Source organism: Furipterus horrens, unplaced genomic scaffold (assembly GCF_987537825.1).
Source record: "Furipterus horrens unplaced genomic scaffold, mFurHor1.1.pri manual_scaffold_7, whole genome shotgun sequence".
Taxonomy (NCBI): domain Eukaryota; kingdom Metazoa; phylum Chordata; class Mammalia; order Chiroptera; family Furipteridae; genus Furipterus; species Furipterus horrens.
In genome coordinates, this window is record NW_028327177.1 from 59894354 (window position 1) to 59916194 (window position 21841).

Sequence of the window (21841 nt, forward strand, 5' to 3'; positions counted from 1 at the left end):
ATAAAAACAATACTTTAGAACAGAGTAACATGGACCTCTAGATTGATATAAAACATTCTAGGTAGGTAATGCCCTTTGCAGGCTGTATGTAATTACAGCCATTTAAAGCCTTGTAATTCAGGAATTATTTTCAAGCTTTGTGTCTTTTGGGCTCCTTTTGCCATTTCTTTTTGGCCATGCATATTATCTTGGAAAATATATTGTCTGTTTTGGGGAAACAATACATTGTGTTAAGTCCTGGAGGAGAAAGGGGGTATTGTTTCAAAAGTGCATGTTTGTTTGGTGGCATTATATATACATGAATCAAATTGGAGCATTGCCTTTGTAACTGTTTGAATTTATTACTAGAAAATTGGTATCTGCCTAGATTTTCATGTTAATCACATTGCATGTCGTTATAGCAAAAAGGAGTGGAAGAGCCTGTCTTGGAGATTTTCCCAGGGAAATCCTGAGATCATTCATTATGAAGTGTACCACATGGGAGTGGCTCAGAGCGACCACAGTGCTGCTATTCATGGCTAGAGCCATTCCAGCCATGGTAGTTCCTAATGCCACTTTATTGGAAAAACTTTTGGAAAAGTACATGGATGAGGATGGTGAGTGGTGGACGGCCAAGCAAAGAGGGAAAAGGGCCATCACAGACAATGACATGCACAGTATCTTGGACCTTCATAATAAATTACGAAGTCAGGTGTACCCAACAGCATCAAATATGGAATATATGGTAAGGAAATCTTTCTAATAAGTACAAAGAAATGTTTTTTGATGCTTTCAGCCCACTTGGTTAAATTCCATTGTGCTATTATTTAATCTTCTACAATTTGTTGGGTATGAAATTTAAAAAGGAAGATTTTCTTTTATGGTATCTTCCTATTCATATTCTTTTATTAGTGTTCACTTTATTCTTAAGTGCTTTTTGAATTTTAGGGTAGAATTAAATACCTTTAGATGTCAGTGCTCTTAAGTGCTCTAAATTCTACTCTTACCAGGAACATTGCAATTTTGAAAATGTGAACATCTGGTGTATTTGCTTTTAGTGACTTAGTAGAACAGTTACTTTCTAATTATTAACTAATGGAGCCTTCTTGTGAATGGTGGATCTGAAAAGTCAGGGACCAGTAATTTGAAGAAGCTTTCTGGATTGCTGTTATGCAAAGTGGGGTGGAAAGTAGGTTTACAGTTGTTTGTATGGAAAATAACACAATGATTAATAATACAAGAATAAGCTGTGTTTTGCATACTCACAACTGTAAACCTTCTTCTACTCCACCGTGTGTGTGTGTGTGTGTGTGTGTGTGTGTGTGTTTAATTTTTTTCAAATGGGTCCTTGTTTCTTACAAATTTGTAAGTGACATATTGTAAAGGGTACTTTTCTCTGGTGGCTTTAGGTTGAGTGTTCAGCAATGGCTTTTTTTTTCTGGATTTATTTGTGAACTTTGAAGTTTGAAAATCAACCTGGGCAAAGGATTAAATAAAAATATGCAACATATCCTTAATAACCTTATATTTACTCTTACAGTAAAATAGCAATTTGGGAAACATTTTTTAAGGTTACTAATATTCATTAATATACTACTTCCTACCCTAAGTATTTAGAAAAATTTAAAAAAAAACCGTTAACACTACTTACATGAATTAGGAATGTATTATCAAAGACTGATAAATAATCATTGGTGATAGCAAAATTATTTAATGAATATTTGGAATGATATTTCTCCTTGGATACAGTGCAGAGTACAGTTAATTTCAGTGCATCTATATTTTCTTTTTTTCTGCATTTACATTAGTTTTGATGGGTTCTTTGTTTAGATTACTTCATTGACCACAGGAGTTTAAACTTTGCACTACCCATTACAAAATATAGTATTATATTATTTTAACTTACACTGGAAAAGTATTTTACCCTAAAGAAAGCAGGAAGCAATCAGGCTGAAACCCATTAGCTATGTGACTGTGGGGAGCTTACTAATTTCTCTATTCTTTAGTTTCCTCATGTCAATTTACAGTAACATGTGTCTCACCTCTGAGGGTTGTTGTGAGGGTTGAATGAGATAACTTGGGTAAAGTATAGCTCATTTTCAAGCATATTGTAAAGTCTCATTAAATGTTAATAAGACATAATACTGATTTTGTCTTCACATACTGTTTAAATAGAATATCCAAGGAAATCGTTAGTTCTTTTCAAAATTCTGTGCAGGAAATGACATAGGTAATGTCTCATATTTCTGCTTTTGGTATATTTTAAAGTGTTTGTCCAAAGTAAAAAAAATTCATGGCTACTTCACCTGTGAACTTTCAAACAGAAAGAGCTAATAATTATGGAACCTTTCCAAGTCAGCCACTGTATGCTCATTCCACGTGGATAGGTGTGCAGTTGCTTTTTATTTAAAATAAGGAAGAACTTGGGAGTTCAAACCCACAAGAAGAAATCTCAGAATATTTGTGTGTGGAAATAATGAAAGAACAGTTCTGTGATTTGTTTTGATGTCTGACTTCCAAAGACAATAACTGTCTGTTGTCTGAGGTCTGGTCTGGGCTGTTTATCTGACTTCCTTTTTAGTTTCACTGATTCCCTTCTATCCTTGAAATGTAGGTTCAGAAAGCAGCCAGGGAACTGTGACTTGTCCATGAACTGGGCCGCAGAGGAGTTCAGTGCCCAGCCGGAACACTGGCATGTGTTTTCTAGAATATACATTTAAGGGGAAGTTAAAAGAATTATAATATTTTATTCAAAATACTGTTTATGTGTGTGTTACATGATAATGTAAGTACAGATGTTTGTCAACCTTGTGAAAACGTAAGTTATTCAAATAGTGAAAGTGAATTTATTCTGAGAAAAAATTAAAAACTGGTTAAAGAGCTGTTTCCTGTAAGATCTGTTGGCCATTTTTTCTCTATATGTATGTCATATTAAACTTTTCAGTAGCCAGTTACCTTATTTACATTTAGTTCTTATTTTGGTGTATTCTTTGTCCTTGAACCTATGGCAGCCAAGCCACATTCACACTTTTTAACATCACATCCCTACCCTTACTCTTATACTCATATACTCTGGAAAGCCACATCTTCCTTTGAAACATTTACAGGCTGATTGAGAAGAAAGAATAGACACATTTGAAAGTTTTCAAGTAAGCAAAGAAAACCAAATTCTGTGTATGTGTATGAATAAAGCCAAGAGAGCACAGAGTAATGGACTATTCCTAATGATGAGAGTCTAAATATATATATACGCATACTTCCTGGGAGGCGGTCAGGACCATGACTGTGGTGGAGGGTTGGGGGCATATGAGGTAGAGGCTGGGGAACAGACAGACTTAGGGTAGCAGGCTGGTTGTCAAGAAATAGAAGCAGTTAGATTACGGCAGAATCAGAAAGGAGAGAATGAGTTATTGATTATGGAAACCAGTGATCCTAAGGAGAGCAATTACTTACATTTAATTTAATGTAAATTTAGAAATTGAGCTTTTAGGGCATCAAATGGAGTTGTTGCTGAAGAATCAATGGATTTAGAAGAAAAAATACTGTCTTTGACTGAGATAGTAGTTGGTTCACCTTTTGTCTGTGCTGCTTCCTGGTTTGTGAATTCTGACAGTCAGCAACCATTCTGGGCTTCACTTTATTCATAGGTAAAATTGGTGTAAGGATATAAGCCCCCCCCACCCCCCCACCCCCAGTGTAGTAGTGAGATAACACATTTGAACTACTGAGCATGTTCTCTTTCTTCAAACCTTTCCTTTCCATGGGTTTTAGGACCCCATCACTTGGTTCTTTTATTTTTCTGGTTAATTCATCAACAACATCTTGTTTCCTGCTTATTTCTTAAAGTTTTATTCCCTAGGTTTTTTCTCGTGGCCTCTGGCTTCCTTCTGGATCTACCTTATATACTCCTTTGACTGTAAATAGCACTCATATTTTGATGGCTCCATAGTCTGCATCTCTGTTTAACAATCTTCTCTGAGATTCATTTTCACTAGTCCTACTGCCCGGGTCATCTCTGTGTAATATGACCCAACAGTTTCTTGAAGCTTAAGATGTTGAAGAAGAAAATGAATTACTGTTTTACCCTTTTCCTCCACCCCTGATTGTCATCTTACTTCCCTTCATGGATTTACTCTGATCTACATCTGCTCAGTCAGTCCTCTGTCGTCGTCGTCGGCAGCCATCCGTCTCGAGAGACGATGGTGTAGCTTCTTAAGAGTCTATCTGCACCGCCGAGAATGGTTGTGCAGTCCGACTCGGGAGTGACACGGTATCTGTCTCCTCCCGTGTTGAATCGACATCTTGCGATGACGCTGGAGTGTCCTCTCCAGTGAAGCTGAAGCTACAGAGCCTGGGCAGGGTGATATGGAGGGTCTGCTGTTGCCCATGCAGCAGACCCCCCCTCTCTTCGCAGCTGAAGGGTCCAAGGGAAAGACGGAGTCAATACAGCTTGGCTTCAGGTGCGCCGCAGGAGTTGCCGGTGTTGACTACAATGTCAAACCGCCTTAGGGACTCCGGCTCCGGATTTTCTGTCGGGGTTTACTCCCTTAGCCTTTCCCCTGAAGAGGTATGCCGCAAGGCAGCGGAGGTTTTTTGGAATCAGAGTTTTCCTTCTCTGATGTGCCCTGACTGGAAGATCGAACCAGCGACACTTAGCTCGCAGGCCGACGCTCAATCCACTGAGCCAAACCAGCCAGGATTGTCAGTCCTCTGTAAGCAAACAACAACCACCCAGAAAATTGGGCATATCTTCAACTCTCGCCTTCTCTTCACCCACCTTCACACAACACACACACAAACATAAGTACACAATTACTTGCCAATTCTGTAGATTCTGTCTCAGAAATGTCTTTTGAATCCATCTCTTCTATTTCATTCTTACTTTTGTTCACCCCAAGATTGGTTCTATGGCTCCCATCCAGCAAACGTTACCAGTATATTGCAACTTTATTTCTGTTTTAGTCCACCTTCCTCATTGTTCCAAAATATTTGTTTTCCCACAAACAAATCTGGGATAGTTACTCAGCTGCACAAAAATTGTTTTAGCTCCCTTCTGCTTACGGTGAAAGCCCATGCTGATTGGTTTAGAAAAGGAAGCATAGCCAGTCCAATATGCCCTTATATCAATGCCCTTGCATATATGGAGCTGTGTTCACATTGAACTACTTGTTGTTCTTAAAGATGATGGTGTTCTCTTATGCTCTCTGCCTCTTTGCTCAGTGTCCAGAATGCCTGTGCTTCCTGTCTCCTTCCAAACTCTTCCTCAAAACTAAGTACAAACATCTTTCTGTAAAACTTTCTCTGGTGCACCCATTCACCTGCCCCACTCTTCTGTACTCCTAAAGTATTTTATTTAAGCCCGTTTAGTGTTAAAATTTTGTTACAATTAAATATTTACTAGTCTGTTGTCCTTTCCAAGTCACTGAATTCCTAGATAGGTAAGGATCGTGGCTTATTTCTCCTTCTAAACCTATGCCTGATACATAGAAGAAATACTCTGTAAATATTTGTTGATCAAATATTGTCGAATACTCAATAAATAAGTGTTGAATGAAATAGTGGGTGGAGCAATTGGTGAGATTATATAGGAGATAAATATGGGGGATAGATAAGAGAATATAATAAAAAGTCTAGAAGGTAAGATATTACCAACACCAGAGATACTTACGTGGGATTTGGAAACACTAGAGATGGAGGAATAAATGTCTCAAATAATTCAGAATTTTTTCCTACTTTTTAAAAATATTCATGGTATACTATAAATTGTCCAGTAATATAGAACCACTGAGATGATAGTAAAAATATCCAAATGTTCTGGAATTTAAGTAATAAAATGAAATAATGGGTATTTACCTCTTGCTACAAATTTTTAGCATAGATGACTAAAATCCAGTAAGTTCACTATGATACATAATGTAGACCTATGTCTAGAATGTGCTTTAGCAACAAGGACACTTTATCTAAAAATGACATATGGGCCGATTATATGAGCCATTTTCCCCTGTTATAACTATTTCCATGTCTTTTGGAGAACTGTTGATAGACCGTGAGTGAAGGTGGGCGGCTGTGCCTGCCTGCTCTCCCCTCACATCTAGGTAAGAGTAGGGAAAACCTTGGCACGCATTTGTCATGTATTTCCAAATGCAGAACAAAATACAGCTGGATACCTCTCCATCTGCTGGGCAACCCGAGGCTCTGAGCCACAACCAGTGGTCCTTTTGATCCTTGGTGCATGTTGATGGCTTGGTTCCAGTTTGTCACTTATATTCTTTCTAAGGCCATGCTTAACACTAGAAATTAAATTTCTTCTTCTGGGCTTCAGTACAGCAGATAATTCCAGAAACTGGACACAGGATAATTTACTTTGCTAAACAGGGTGATGCTAGTATGGGTTTTGCCTTATTTCTCACTCTCTGTAGCCTGAATCCAAGCCTAAAAAAGTGTTCTTAAGCATGTGAGTTTCTCTATTTACTCTCTTAGTCTGTATCTTCTGACATTATTTGCCACTAATGACGTATATTCAGAATAAATGCAGATAATGAAATGATGGTTTTGTGACTCATTTACTTAAAACTCAGTGTTTACACATTTCTTGCTAAAAGTAGCAGGAATTCACTGCTTTCTGGGTTCCAAGAATATTAGCATTATTTAAAATTATTAAGGCTCTTTAAATTATCTTTGAAATACCTTATCTCATTTTCCTAATGTAATTTCACTTTAATAATATTGTTTAGATAAATAAAGTTATGTTTTAAGTCTCTTGGTCTGCAAACTTAAAAGTTTACAAAACCTTAATTTGAATAGATGGCTTTTTTAAGACACTAACACTTTCAAATGAATGTATTTTTCTTTTTGGATATTGCACTGTAGATGACAATATCTGTAAAAGATAGTGACATTACAGCTCAGTTCTATGGAAATTAGTAATTACCCTGGAGTTCTAGGGGATTAAAGATTCCTCCTTAAATGTAAGCAGCAAATCTAGGGTCTTAGCAAGGCAGGGAAAAAAGTAGTTTTAATAAGGGAATGGAACACTCAGTGCTATAAAAATACCACAGACTTTTGAAATTGTTACTGTTACTTATTTCTTCCAGGTATTAGGAGTTTACCATACTGTAGACACCACCTAGGGCCTAGTAGTACACAACAAAACGTTATTTCTTGCCTGGCATAAGTGTGAAGTGCTGTAGGGATTTAAGTGAGGAGAACACACATAGATCACTGTAAAGGCTCACTGAGTGGTAAAATGACATTTAAACTAATTGAACAAATAAACAGCACGATCTTATTCAGAATCATGGCTTTGTTGAGAACAGTATTTAGGTGGTGGAAGGTAGGGCAAAGGGTGTGAGCAGGAAGACAGGCTATTGCCATAATCCATCTAACAGGTGGTGTTGGCTAGGAGTGGGGCGGTGGGACGTGGCAAGAGTGTTAATACACACTAAACCCCCTTGGTAATCACAACATCAATCTCGGAGAATTCAAGGAGGCCTGTTGCAGGACTCATGAAATTGACTTGGTCAGCCAGCAGCCAGTAGCCTGGGAGCTCCTAGTCTGGTACAAGTCTAAATCCACCTGAACCCTGACTGCAGTTTTTTTTAAAAACTGGCAGAAGTTTTCATTCTGGTTTAAATATCCATGGGGAAGATTCCAGATCTTAAAACTTAGATTCCATAATAGTTAGAGAGATTCCAGAAATCATCCATTTTGCCAACCCAATTTCAAGAGATTAGAGGAGTTGAAATCAACCTCTGCCTCCCAACTTCCCAGGATAAGGATTCCCGCTGTTTTCTCATGTGATCTGCTCTTTCCTACCCTCCCAAAAGCTGATCTACCCTTACTGCCTCCATGAGCAACAGAAGAGAACTTTGACCTGAGAAGAACAGGACAGTGGCCCAATTCCTGTTCAGTAATTCCCATATTCTGCTTAAGGTAAGCTAGACTCAGCTATGATGCTCAGCAGGTATTAAATGCATTTTTGACAACAGTTTCAACAACAACATTTTCAACTTACAATGAGTTTATTGGGATGTAAGTAACCTCATCCTAAATTGAGGAGCATCTGTACTCAAAGGAGGTGAGTGGGATCAAAAAGGAGGGAGTACACACTTAAATTCACCTCCTATCCTCTGACTTCCTGTCATTATCTTCCTTGGCCAAATCCAACTGGAATCCAGGGTTTAGAGCTTGAAGTGGCTCTCAATATATAGAGTGGAGCCTTTTGGGGCAGAGAGAATATCACTTAGGAGCTGAGAAAAGCTATGTGGGAACAAATGAAGAATATTTAACACCATATTCTTTCTCGGATTTTCAAATAAGGATGTTTGAAAACCAAATTTTTTAAAAACTATCACCTTAGTCATTAATTATTGAAGAAGACAACGCTAAGGAATGTGTAAAAATCGGATTGAGAATGCTATGGTTATTAAACCAGCTTTGAGCTTCCTAGAAGCAGGGGAGAACAGGAAATCATATGGCTTCAACAGTTTCCAGTGACTGCTTGGAAGAATAACTGTCATTCTTGAAGCAGTAATTATTAGTGAAAACTTAACACAGAGCAATATAGAAACAAATGAGCAACTTAATATAGCAGTTTTATTAAAAGTATATGAACATATGCATTTTAATATTTTTTTTATTTTAGTCTTTGGTTTAAATTGAGGTTATAGTGTTAAATTGCAAGTTTCAGTTTCTATATGTCGTTGAACTTTTTCTTGTACTAATTTGCCCAAGAACTCTTTCATTTGATAACCCATCCCTTTTTCTTTTGAAAATTAGAAAAGCATTCCTAAGTACAATAAATAAAAGCAATTAATATTTCATTTACTTTCAACACCCGAGTTATTATTTTGATATTCAAATGTAAAATATAAACTAATGCATAAGTAGGTACTATAGAGTGACTTATTATGAGAGTTTATCTTTCACATATTTTTCTAGGCTTGACTGTTGTATCAGTCTTGAATCTATCTAAAATTAATGGGCTATCAATAAACTAAAACACAGGTGTTTGCACTAATAAATTGAGCCAATGAGTAAAGAACCAATAGATGGTACTTTCTCAATTCCTAAAGGACTTCCTTAAATACTGTGGTCTCAAGTATCCAGAACATAGTCTTGAAGATTACTAACTACTCCTATTTTAAATGACAAGAAAAATAAAGAAGACATCATAGCCCTGAATTTGTCACAAAGTCAACACAAAGATATGGCATTTATAAAAATAATCCAAGTTCAGCTTTTCAAGGGGTTCTGTACTTTGGAAATTAAGACCCAATGCATTAGATAGAGTTCTGTCTTGTACTTGGTAAATTATGTGATTATGAAGGCTCAGAGAGTGGTGAGATAAATGGGGTATTGTCATTGGAATGACTTCCAGGAGGAGATGGAATGTCAATTGGACTCCTGTGAAAGGATAAAGTTTAAGTAACTAAAGAGGGGAGGAGAGAAAGAACAGTTCTTTAGGCCCTGGGGGAATACCTCTGATGGATTTAGTGGCCAAGAAATATGAATGGACAGGTGATGGAACTTCACTTCTCAAAGTATGGGTATGCAGTGTACAGTCCTGGCACCAGGCCTGAGAAATGTCATAGCTTGAATTTATCTCCTGCCTACCAAATCAGAATCTATATTTTAAAAAGATCTGGTGATTTTGTAAGCTCTTTAAAGATCAAGAGAGGCAGCTGTGGAGCAGGGCCTATGTTGATGAGGATGGGATGGATATAAGTGCCTTAGGTAAGTGATGGCCAGACTCATGAAGACCTTGGCAATGAGATGAGATGGGAAGAGTTAGCAGACATTCAGTAGAAATATAAGGATTGTGTCCAGTTAATGGCTCTGCTGCCTCACTAGGACAATCTACCCTACATCATGCATTCAGTATATCAGTATAACATTGAAATAATGGGTTTAACTGAAATCATCTTGTGAGTGTATCTAGACATTCAATTTCCATTTCAAGAATTATTTTAATTTTAATAAAGAGACAGTGTCTTAAAATTTTAGACAGCTACATTTTTAAGATTTAGGCCCCGTTTTAAAGTGGATTTTAAGTACAATACTGCCACATCTGCCTCACATCTCTAACTTCCAGGAGACCCTAATAAGTGCATTGCCCCAGGTAAGGATACTTTCTTAGTACCTGGCAAGAGCTGTCTGCCCAGTAACACAGGTGTTCCCTTTGAAATCTGAGTCTCATGCATTTTCCCTGTAAGAACAAAGACTGTTTAAATCAAGTGAAGTAGAGTAGTTAAACACCTGAGGTCATTTCTGAATTGTCAGGAATGTATTGCTGCTGTTTTCCACAGTGCTTTTCATACCAGATGACTTTGTGCACAAAATCATCATGCACTCTGTCAGCATGGGTGGACTTATTTATTTCTTTCATGATGTCAGTTTCTTTACAGTTCTAATAATACCACAGCAGGGAGAAAAGAAGTTGGCTTTAAATATTTTATAATGAGGCATTGTATTTAAAATTTAAATCTGTAATCTCATGAACTGTCAAATGTGTTGCTTCCATAAAAAAACAGATTTGTTCTTGAAGGTTAGGTTATTGCTGTTTAAATGATCACATTGACACTTATGTCATTTGATTTTTGAATTGCACTTTCTGATTTAAATAGGAAATCACAATGGTCATTTGTGAGTGACTTCATTTTGACATAGAATGGGTAATTTGCAAACCTACTGTTTCAGAAGTGGCGGCCCAGCATGAATGATCTTTTAAAGGCGGTATTTAGAAAGAGATAATTCTATATGTCTAATTTTCTCCAACTACTTCTACTCATGAGTTGGCTAAAAATCCTGATGTTCCATTTAGCTGTGGGAGGAAATTATATATACAAAACTGCTTTATTTCAAAGATTTTTCCATTGGGTTTTTAGGACTAAACTGAAAAAAGTGGCCTGGTGTTAACATTTTACTGAGAATATTTTCTTGTCTTTTTCAATCAATTATACATTTCATTGTATTTATTAGTTTTGGATAATATTAAAACTTTCTCAAATAGAGATGATTCAGAAACAATTGAACTCTGCTCTACACATTTAATTGGAAGATCTGAAGTGTTCTTGGTTTTTCTGAAATGTTCTTGGTTTTACAGTTATTAAAACCACAAAGCAGCTTTTGCTTCTTAGTTAATAAATGCCCTTAATTATCAATAGAAAGATTATTTTATAGTTTATATTGTTTTTCAAGCAATACAGGACATCCTATAAGAGACTAAAAGTACAAATAATAGAATTTTAACACTAAAAGAAATTGAAGAGACTTTTTCCAGCTTCCTAATGTTACAGATAAGGAAACAAACCAAACCTAACATAGTCAATGAGATAAATTTGAAAATATACAATTGCAATAGTAATGAAAACTCTTCAAGGGTATATTATGTATTTATCCATAATTTGAGTAATTTGAACAAGTGCAAGCATATTTTTCTTTCTGTCTATATAAGAAAAGGAGAGAGAAAGTTGTCACTAATGACCTCACCTGCAAATGTCAAGAAAACATAGCCCTAGGGCAGGGGTTTTCAATGCCATTGAAAGCTGGAGTGTTACAGTTCTTTCCAACAACTCAGAACTGGCTTGGAGATAAGGGGTGGGGGGTTCCAAATAAAATGTGCAGATGTATATAGATCACAAAAGAAGGATGCTTATGGAATTCATTTTTAAAATTATTTCAAATAATTATATAGTTCTTAAAATAGTTTTTATCACACTATTTATAGTTTTCAGTGGTAGGAAGGTAAGATCAGATCCTCCAGACTAGACTTGGACTTCCAGAGAAATTGCCTTTTCAACACCACTGTAATTTCATGTTATTACTTTGCCAAAGAGCAGTGCATATTTTAAAAGTCCACATTAAATATCAGATTGTATCATGGACTGCTTTTGTCTTTAATTAGACTACCTAAATGTATGATAGACAAAGAACAATTATTTTTTGGATTTATTTTGGAAACCCATTAAAATTATATCAGTTTTGCAAAAAGGCATAATGAGTTAAAATATTATTTCTATATTATTTAGATATTCTTTCAGATTGTTAGATAATTAATTACATTAATTACTATTTTGCACTTTTTTTTAAGTGTATCTTAACTATTTAAAGACATTTTTCTCAGCATGTCATTGAAAAGACCTATTGTAGTTTTATCCACTTAGGTGAGTTTTCTAGAATGTTAGTTATCTTGCAATCCTATATCTCCTTACTTAGAATGACATTTAAATTATGCAATTATATGAGAATTTCCATTCAGTACATTACTTCTGTGTGCATTTAAAGGTGTCAGACCATGCCAAACAATTTCCTATTAAAATTTCTTTCTTTATTAATTTATATATTTTTTCATTGGTGAATCTAACTCTATAAAATAAACAATAAAACAACCTCACTGTCACCTAGGATATTCTCTTTGGTAGACTAATTATCAATACCTTTGCTATAAGGTGCTTTGCAGTAACTTTGTGGAATAATTGATGCCCATTATTTTTCCCCTATCATCAATCTTTGGGATGACTTATGTATGAAGAGTTTTAGTTACGTAAGTGTTCATCAAACACATAATCTCACAAGACTTTATTCCATGTTCTTTAATACAGTCTAAAATGATAATGATTAAGTGCTTTAACATTAGCTATTGTGTAAATTGTTTGATTTTTATTTGAAAAACAGTCCATCTTTCACTTTAATTTTTAATAATATTTTTTAATAAATTACAAGAAAATGCTCATCTTTAGACAATTTCTTAGTGACTAATTAACATTGGCTTTCAACTCTTAATTTTAAAGCTATAAAGATTAAACAGTTCCCAGGATATGAATTTTCAAATGATATAAATTTGAAAAAAGTTGTAAATTTACTGTAGTCAAGAAGATGTATTTGAAATGCTTTATCATTTTTAAGAGAGAGAACTATTCCCATGTCAAATAGAAAGACAAATTCATGTTACTAATGACTGTTTTTGCCTAGTGTACAGTACTTTTTTAAAATTGAGTTTATTGGGGTATAGGTTTCAAGAGTACGACTCAATAAACATTACCTCCACACTGCATCGTGCACCCATTGCCCCAAGCATAGTACTGGTTTTGCCAAAGGTACTGGCAAGCTGGCAATATTGGGTAGGAAGATCTAAAAAAAAGGAATTATCTTCTGGATGGCAGGCGCCTTGTAGTACAGGCTTCCCCTACTAGATGAGTGTTCTAGGAACCCATCTGTATCAATACACTAGCTGGTGTTGTGAGAGGCTGCCTTCAGCTTCTGTGAATTTTATTTAAAGACTCTTTCAACTAACTCATTTGCCCGTTTCATGATGGATGTGTTATGAGGGTACCTGTCCACTCCGTTCAACTGTTTTTGACCAAAAGGAGCATGACCCTTATGCCCCTCCCTTCCTATTCACCGGATATCACCCCCAGTGGAACTCTTTGTTTTCACATATGAAAAGAGTCCTCAAAGGGAAACATTTTGCTGATGTGGAAGAGGTGAAACAAAAAACGGTAGGAGCAATACAGGCATCAAAATCGATGAGTTCAAAAACTGTTTTGAGCAGTTGAAAAACCATCTCGATAGATGTATTGTATCAGATGAAGAGGAAGTTGAAATATGTAAGAATACGCATACACACACACTTTTTTAATAAGTAAATTCCACTTTGTTCATATTAACTCTCTTTCAAACTGCATTGTTGAGTGATTTCCAGTCTTCATTGATTGTTATTAAAGCAAGATAGCAGGGTATTCTGGTAGGAATTAGAATTGTATATGCTCATTCATACTTTCCAAAGTATAGTAGTCAATGGAATTGTCTGTATATGTTTAGATAACTACACAATTACAATTTCTACAATATCATATTTTAGTACTACAATTATTATATAGTTCTAGGTTGACTTTTGAAAGTCCTTTGGTAACATTTAAAATTTCTTGTGTACACACACACACACACAAACACACACACACACAATGATAGAACCTCCATGTGGAACTGGCTTAAAATATTATTGGAGACAAAGAATGTCAGTTGCTTTCCAACTGTTTCTTTCAGTAATAAAACTTCATTGACTGCTATACTATGCTCTAAGAAGGAAGAGCTTAAGATGTAGGTGGAAAATAGAGTGCTTTTTATTTCTATACATGTCAAGTATCCATCTTATGAAGAAATGGTAATTTTAAGTGTGGTTCGGCTTTAAATTACTGCTGGGTGAATAGTTTAGAGTGGATAAAATGAAGCCTTCAGGCCATCTTGATTTTATTTTCAAACCTTAATTTAAATAGAAATGTATAGAGACTAACCTACATTTAAATTGGATTGGCATGAATTACTGATGGTCTTAAAATCTGAAATATAATGTTGTAGAATAAAATATACATTCTATGCAGTTATGTTATGGCAATATTTCTTCTAGGACAGTTATACTTTTAGTAAGCTTTTTAAAAAAGAATCTCCTTGATTTATATTACTGAACTCAACCCAAACACCTATACTTGATTAGATTTTAAGTAATTACTTCAAAAATCGTTCCTAATTAATATTTTTAAAATATTGATAGTAAATTTTAGTTGCAGTCTCCTCTGCCTCAGTTCTTCTATTAAAGTAATGTATGCCCCTATTTTCCTTATTATAGTTCATTTGATATATTTTCCTCCTTATTTCTAATAGATCAGGTAGAAAACGTGCCATGCCATAAACACAGCTTACGCACATTATATACTTAATTGAATTTTAGTCCTCAAAGGAGCCTGAGTTATCTGCTATTTCAACTAATACATTTCACAAGTAAGAAAACTTAGCCTAAAGGATTTCAGTGATGTTTTATATTTTATTTTAATTTCTATACAGCAGATTTATAAACAAAAATTAGAAATATAACATATTTTGTTTTGTGAATTTGGGACTGGTATATATATCCTCTCCAAAAAGGATCCATCTTCAACTTCATGGGAAAAACTGACACCTAAGATTGCAGCATCATGTGCAAAAAAGAGTAAAATGACTTTGAATAAGGGTCTTAAGTTCTCTTTGCAAGGCTCAGCTGGATGGTCCTCACTGAGTCTCACATGTTTGCAGTGAGCTGGACCCGCACACTGAAGGTTCTCATGCCTGAGCTGAGAAAACACAAACAAGGAACTCCTGCATCTCATTCTGTCTCTGTCTGGCCTTTCCATATAATCTTTCCAGATACTTCTACAGGGCAGCTGGGCTCCTAATTTGTTGGCTCTGTTCTGCTAAGATGTATGTCTTAAAAGAGAAACAACCAGATAGATAGAGGCTGTGTTTCCTAACCCAGCCTGAGAAGTCATCTTATTCATGACAAGGTAGTCACTATCCAGCTCAAGTTGAAAGAAAGGGAAGGGAATTCAACTCCACCTTCTCTTCTTTAAAATCATCACAGTACTTTCAAGGCATTTTTAAACTGTTTGTTTTTCTTCTGGTTCTTGGCTACTCTCAATATGAGGTAGCTAGATTAGAAACCTATGGATAAGTGTAGTTTCACTGTACCTGTAACTAAGTACTATGCAAGAACCCAATTTCCAAGATTGAAGACAAGAATTTGTTTATCTCGTAAGGACAAATTACTTTTCAGAAAACTCTGCCTGGAAACCTGCTTGCTTTTGAGGGATAACTCCCTCTCCAACCTACTGGATACAAAAGGAAATCAGCATATTGCTTATTTTCTGGGGCTTTATATCCAAATTCTTTATTTTTCCTTACCTAATTTGTTTGGGTAATAATGAAAGCAACTTAGCAGACCTCATCTTTCTTGACTCCTCTCTGGCATTTGACCTTGTGGCATACTCTTTCTGGAATCTCTTGTCCCTTCAGTTCTATAATTTAATCCTTTTCAGTTTTCCCTGAAATATTATGATCCCATTTTCCTAGTTTATGGTACTAATTGTTTTCACTCTTCTTCAATTTTGAAAATTCCAGAATTTTCTTTAAATTTCTTTTTTATTCTATGTAATCTTCCTGAAGAAATTTATCTCTGAATGAATAACTTCAAAATTCATATGTTCTGAAAATATTTTATCTCCCAGAACCCAGTCATATATTTCTACCCTCTATCTGACATGTATAGTGCATGTAATGCAGACACCTCACCCCTCACCCTTGAAATGTGCATAGAAATACACAAACATTTCCACTACAACAACCTGTTTCTCTTATTGTATTTTCTTTTTCTCAACTTGCTAACCTCATCAGTCTACACTTTTCCCCCCTCACCACATACCAAGTTCTGTCATCCATCAAGTTCTAGGTATTTAAATTCCTAAAAATCAGTTTAGTCTGTCTTTCCTTTCTGTTTCCTTAGGTTGTGTTCTCACATTCTCATTCCAGGGCTATTTTCCTCTCCTCTTCACATCCTATATTGTGCCAAGACTAAACCACTTCTACCTAACTGTGTTTTTACCACCACATAATACACTATCTCTTTGTCAAATTAACAAATTGAATATTAAACCCAAGGTAGGAAAAACCATTTCAGTAATAATTTTGTAATTTTAAATATTTCTTTACAAATTATTTTTAAAGTATGGCTTAATCACCCTCATTGAGTTTTATATAGAAAATACATATATATATATATTTTTTTATAGGGTTCAGACTTATTAATCATTCATGTATTCACAAACATTTATTAACCACCGTGTCCATGTGAAACAGAAACTAGGCCAAAAGCACCAGCATGACTTAAGTAACTGCCCCAAACAACTCACAGTCTTAAGAAAGAGAGAAACATGTATACAAATACTAACATTGCAGTGTAATAGCTACTAAACAAAGGAGTATAACAAAGCTCTGCCCTGGCTGGTTTAGCTCAGTGGATTGAGCGTCGGCCTGCGAGCTAAGTGTCGCTGGTTCGATTTTCCAGTCAGGGTACATCAGAGAAGGAAAACTCTGACTCCAAAAAACCTCCGCTGCCTTGCGGCATACCTCTTCAGGGGAAAGGGTAAGGGAGTAAACCCCGACAGAAAATCCGGAGCCGGAGTCCCTAAGGCAGTTTGACGTTGTAGTCAACACCGGCAACTCCTGCGGCGCACCTGAAGCCAAGCTGTATTGACTCCGTCTTTCCCTTGGACCCTTCAGCTGCGAAGAGAGGGGGGGTCTGCTGCATGGGCAACAGCAGACCCTCCATATCACCCTGCCCAGGCTCTGTAGCTTCAGCGTCATCACAAGATGTCGATTCAACACGGGAGGAGACAGATACCATGTCACTCCCGAGTCGGACTGCACAGCCATTCTCGGCGGTGCAGATAGACTCTTAAGAAGCTACACCATCGTCTCTCGAGACGGACGGCTGCCGACAACGACATAACAAAGCTCAGGTGCCCCAGGGAGAGAATAGTTGGCATCTGAAAGAATTGAAAAGGTGTCAAGAATGTATTACATAAAGCTGGATTGTGAAAGGAGAGTAGCAATCTGTCTGACAGATAATTGAGAGAAGGATATTTTAGGCAAAGGAAACGCTAGTGAGAACAATGAATAGCAGAGTTTGTAATAGGGAACAGTTGGACCAAGAATCTTGGAATTCACATAGATGGGAATTTGTTGCATGTGTTCAGACAGAGGAATTAGTTAAGTATATTTGTGTTCACTTAGGTGATTCTAAACATTTGTTAGGGCAGATTGGAAGGGATGAGAGATGAGGCCAGGAGATTAAGTAGGAGGTTACTCCAAAAATCTTGATGAGAGATAGTGAGAACCCAGACTAAGATGTTCACTTTATCAAAAGTAAGAAGGAAGAAAAACATAAGAACTCAGAAACACTGTATTCCAGAAGAAATATTCAAACTGTACACAAACATTAAGTGTTTGTATCTGTATTTTGTTTTTGTTTTAAACTATAGACATGGGATGTCGAGCTGGAAAGATCTGCAGAGTCCTGGGCTGAAACTTGCTTGTGGGAACATGGGCCTGCAAGCTTACTTCCATCAATCGGACAGAATTTGGGAGCACATTGGGGAAGGTAGCTTAAAATGTAATTTTTTCTGTTTATGAAAACATGTTTGAAATGAAATGCTTATTTGTTAATGTTGCACATTTTCAGAGGCTTGTACCTAAAAGGAAAACAAGCAATCATAACCAACATGAATAACAAAAAATAAATATACAAGAATGATAAGCAGTATTAGAGATTTATTTTTGTTTTAAATAATTGATATAATAGTAATGTAATGAGCATAAGTATTTAAGATTAATGACTTACACAAAAATATCTCTACACTTCTTTATCAGTCTGTTTGCAATATTTGGTTTTAAATTTTCTCCACTACTTGCTCTTTGTGGTTATTTTATTTCAAATAGATATAGGCCCCCAACATTTCATGTACAAGCATGGTATGATGAAGTGAGAGACTTTAGCTACCCATATGAACATGAGTGCAACCCATATTGCCCATTCAGATGTTCTGGTCCTGTATGTACTCATTATACACAGGTATGTTTTAAGTATATTATACTTCATTTTTCTAAGTTGAGTTTATGTAACTATGGGAAAACTTAGGCTACTGAATTTGCATCTGTCTACTATGGCTACTAATTATTTAATTATTGATTTATGTAGAATAAGTTTATAAATTTCTATGAACAATAAAAGTAATGATCAGAAAAAATGTCCAAACATATACTTAAAAAACATTATTGCAATAATTTTACATATGAAACATTTTTAATATGGCCCCAATAAATGCAAATGGGGAGAAATATACTATCTTCAAAATCAGGTGTCATTATTTTTTATTTTCCAAAAAATAAAAATATAGTTTTATTTACCAATGATATTGAGTATTTACATGTGTGCAGCAGTTCTTTCTTTTAAATTGAAAGTCTGCATTTGATATTGGATATGTTTTAACTTTGAAATCACACAACTGAAGGCAGATTCAATTAGATAAAGCTCACCACAGATGTGAGTTTCCAGAAGATCTATGGCTGATTATTAGGGAATATAGAGAAGACAAATTGTACTATGTGCCTTTGTGTGTAACAAGAGTAAGATCACTATTGAACTCCCTAATGACCAGTGGGACAATGAAAATATCACATTGTATAAGAAATTTGAACACCTAAATTTTGCTCCAGTACTTTCTGTTTAAGATGAGAAATTCTGTTCCTTTGTTAGGTTCATTTCTTCATAGAAATATTAACACAGAATTTAGGTTTGTGAGGAGACAACTTTTGAATTATTGAGTAAATTTGTATTTTTTGAAATTTATTTATTTATTTTTAGAGAGAAAGGAAGGGAGGGAGAAAAAGAGGGAGAGAAACATTGATGTGCAAAAGATGCATGATCAGTTGCCTCTTGCATGCCCCTAACCAGGAATCTGGCCCACAACCCAGGCGTGTGGCCTGACCGGGAATCAAACTGGCAACCCTTCTACTTACAAGCCAGTGTTCAATCCACTGAGCCACACCAACCAGGGCAGTAAATTTGTATTTTGAAAATGCTTACATTTTATAGCCAGATTGAGTTATTGAGTTGTAGATCTAGTATTTTAATTGAATTAATCACTTTCCAAAGTCTCAGGAAATGTATCCTCTTTGACATTGCCTCATTTAATTTTCAGTGATAAATGTTCATTTCTCAAGTTCAGTTTTATTTACTTTTCTCTTCAGTATATTGTGTCTTGCTTCATCTCAACTTCTGTTTTCTGAGCCTTTCTTTTCTCTAATGTAGGTTGTGTGGGCAACAAGTAGCAGAATAGGCTGTGCCATTAATTTGTGTCATAACATGAATATCTGGGGGCAGATATGGCCCAAAGCTGTCTACTTGGTGTGTAATTATTCCCCAAAGTAAGTACACAAAACAATAATTTCATATGTAAGTTTTCTGAATAATATAAAAATTACTTTATATTTCGGAATTTTTCTAATTTTCGGTGTGTATTATTAAGTATATTGTTTTAACCTAGTTTACTTAATATGATAATAATTATGATTGCCTGATGCATGAAATCAGTACTTAAAAGGAATTGAAATTGAAAATACGATCTTTGTAAAGACAGGATTAATATGCCTTCAGTTTTACTCAATGCACTATTACATTGCATAAATATCCAATAATTTTGATTTATTAGATACAAACAATGATATATTATCTGAGAAATGCATTTTACCTATTCAAATTATTACATTCAAAATATTACACAGTCATATGTAAGGTCAAAGTTAAGTCTAAAATCTGTTTTTATTAAAACAAATGGAATGTGGATGAATATCCCATAACAGAGTTTGGTCTTCTGCAAAAGTTTGGTCTTGTAATTTTTAACAATATGCATAACAAATTATTTAGTATATTTCAAAAGAATGAGACAACAATTTATACTTAAACCTAGTAAACAAAGGATAAAACGATATATAAATGTCTTAAATCCACACCTCAAAATCATCACTTAGGAGATTTCTATACAGTAATATTTTGCAATGTCTTATAAATGATACTATGAGACTACCTCTTAAGAGAGTGCTGTTATTTCTTTAAGGGGGAACTGGTGGGGCCATGCGCCCTACAAACATGGAAGGCCCTGTTCTGCTTGTCCACCTAGTTTCGGAGGAGGCTGTAGAGATAATCTGTGCTACAAAGGTATGTGTTGTTGTGCCATGCTATTTAGTTTTTGATTACCTGAAAGTTTCCAGAGTTCTATTTCAAATATTCAAATATTCTGAAGAAACCATTTAGAATATTTAAATATATATATGTATGTGTGTGTGTGTGTGTGTGTGTGTATATATATATATATATATATATATATATATATATGCAGTATTAATGCCTTTGTATTTAAAGGAAAGTTTCATGATTATTCCAGATAACTTCCAATTATACTTGGAATTTATCCCAGAATGACAACTATATTTACATTTGCAAAAGCCATTTTCATATACTGTAGACTGGAGTTATTTCTAAAACTAATTCTTTTTGAAGAATTTAGCAATTTAACACAATTTAGTTTTAGCACTTTTGAAGTTTTTGCCAAAATACCATAATTTTTACTTGAACCATGCTAATGAATTGTACTGATTCTCTGCTTCTCACCGTAGAGTATACTATTTCTCAAGCCCAAATAATAATTAATAAATGTATTATAGTGTTGTAAAACTATTGTAAAAGTAGTGCTCCCAAATGCATTTGATGTCCTAAAGGTAAATACAAATATGGTGCCCTATTTATAGCACATGAAGATAAAATGTGACAAAGCTTTGTGAAAGTCATCAAGCTTTTGTTGGGCATCCATCCACATGAACAATTTTTACTTTCTTGTACTTTTTTGTTTCTGATGTCTAAATTAAGATTAATATAGACTAAGTGTATTAGAAAATCTATGAATAAATGCATTCCTTTTTCAGGACTCATAAGGCAATGGGTCTTTTTTTACCCCCTTAGTGACTCAGCGCTCATTAAGACAAGAAGTGACTATATATTTCATTGTGTTATATAAGCCACTTTTAATTCCTGGAAGCATTTTTCATTGTGTGTGTTTTTCTGTTTCCATCCTCTTTACCTCTAAACCTCCAACCTACTTACCCTTTCTCCAATGGCTTCTATGTTTTACTTAAACCTGGCTTTATTCTGACTTCCTTCTTCTGGGTTCTGCATCCTTAGACACACATGAAAATAACACAGCTCTCTAAAATATGCCAATGTCAAGCCCTTGATATAATTCAATCTGGAAAAATGTTATATTCAAATCTTGAAATTATTTTTCATTGTGAAGTTTAAATTTGTGCACAGTGAATTCCCTTCTGAAAGAGAAACACCTTTTCAGGAAAACCGATGTTGTAATAAAATACAGGGGCGTATCAACCCTTCTTTAGGCTGAATTTCCTTACAGGAGAATTTTAAGTGTGATTTTCCCAAAAA

At 35.2% G+C, this 21841-nt stretch overlaps 1 protein-coding gene across 2 annotated transcripts in view; it reads left to right on the forward strand.

Annotated features, from left to right (window-relative positions):
* Nucleotides 1-463: 463 nt before the first annotated feature.
* Nucleotides 464-21841, forward strand: part of CRISPLD1 (cysteine rich secretory protein LCCL domain containing 1) — a 36436-nt gene continuing 15058 nt past the window's right edge. The window contains exons 1-5 of one of the 2 annotated variants that reach the window (XM_090282887.1): nucleotides 464-724; nucleotides 17829-17947; nucleotides 18286-18418; nucleotides 19658-19773; nucleotides 20463-20563. In XM_090282887.1, the coding sequence (XP_090139013.1) occupies nucleotides 464-724; nucleotides 17829-17947; nucleotides 18286-18418; nucleotides 19658-19773; nucleotides 20463-20563 (730 nt within the window). Of the gene's footprint in view, nucleotides 725-17828; nucleotides 17948-18285; nucleotides 18419-19657; nucleotides 19774-20462; nucleotides 20564-21841 lie in introns of those variants that run through there. The other variant, XM_090282888.1, reaches the window with a different exon arrangement.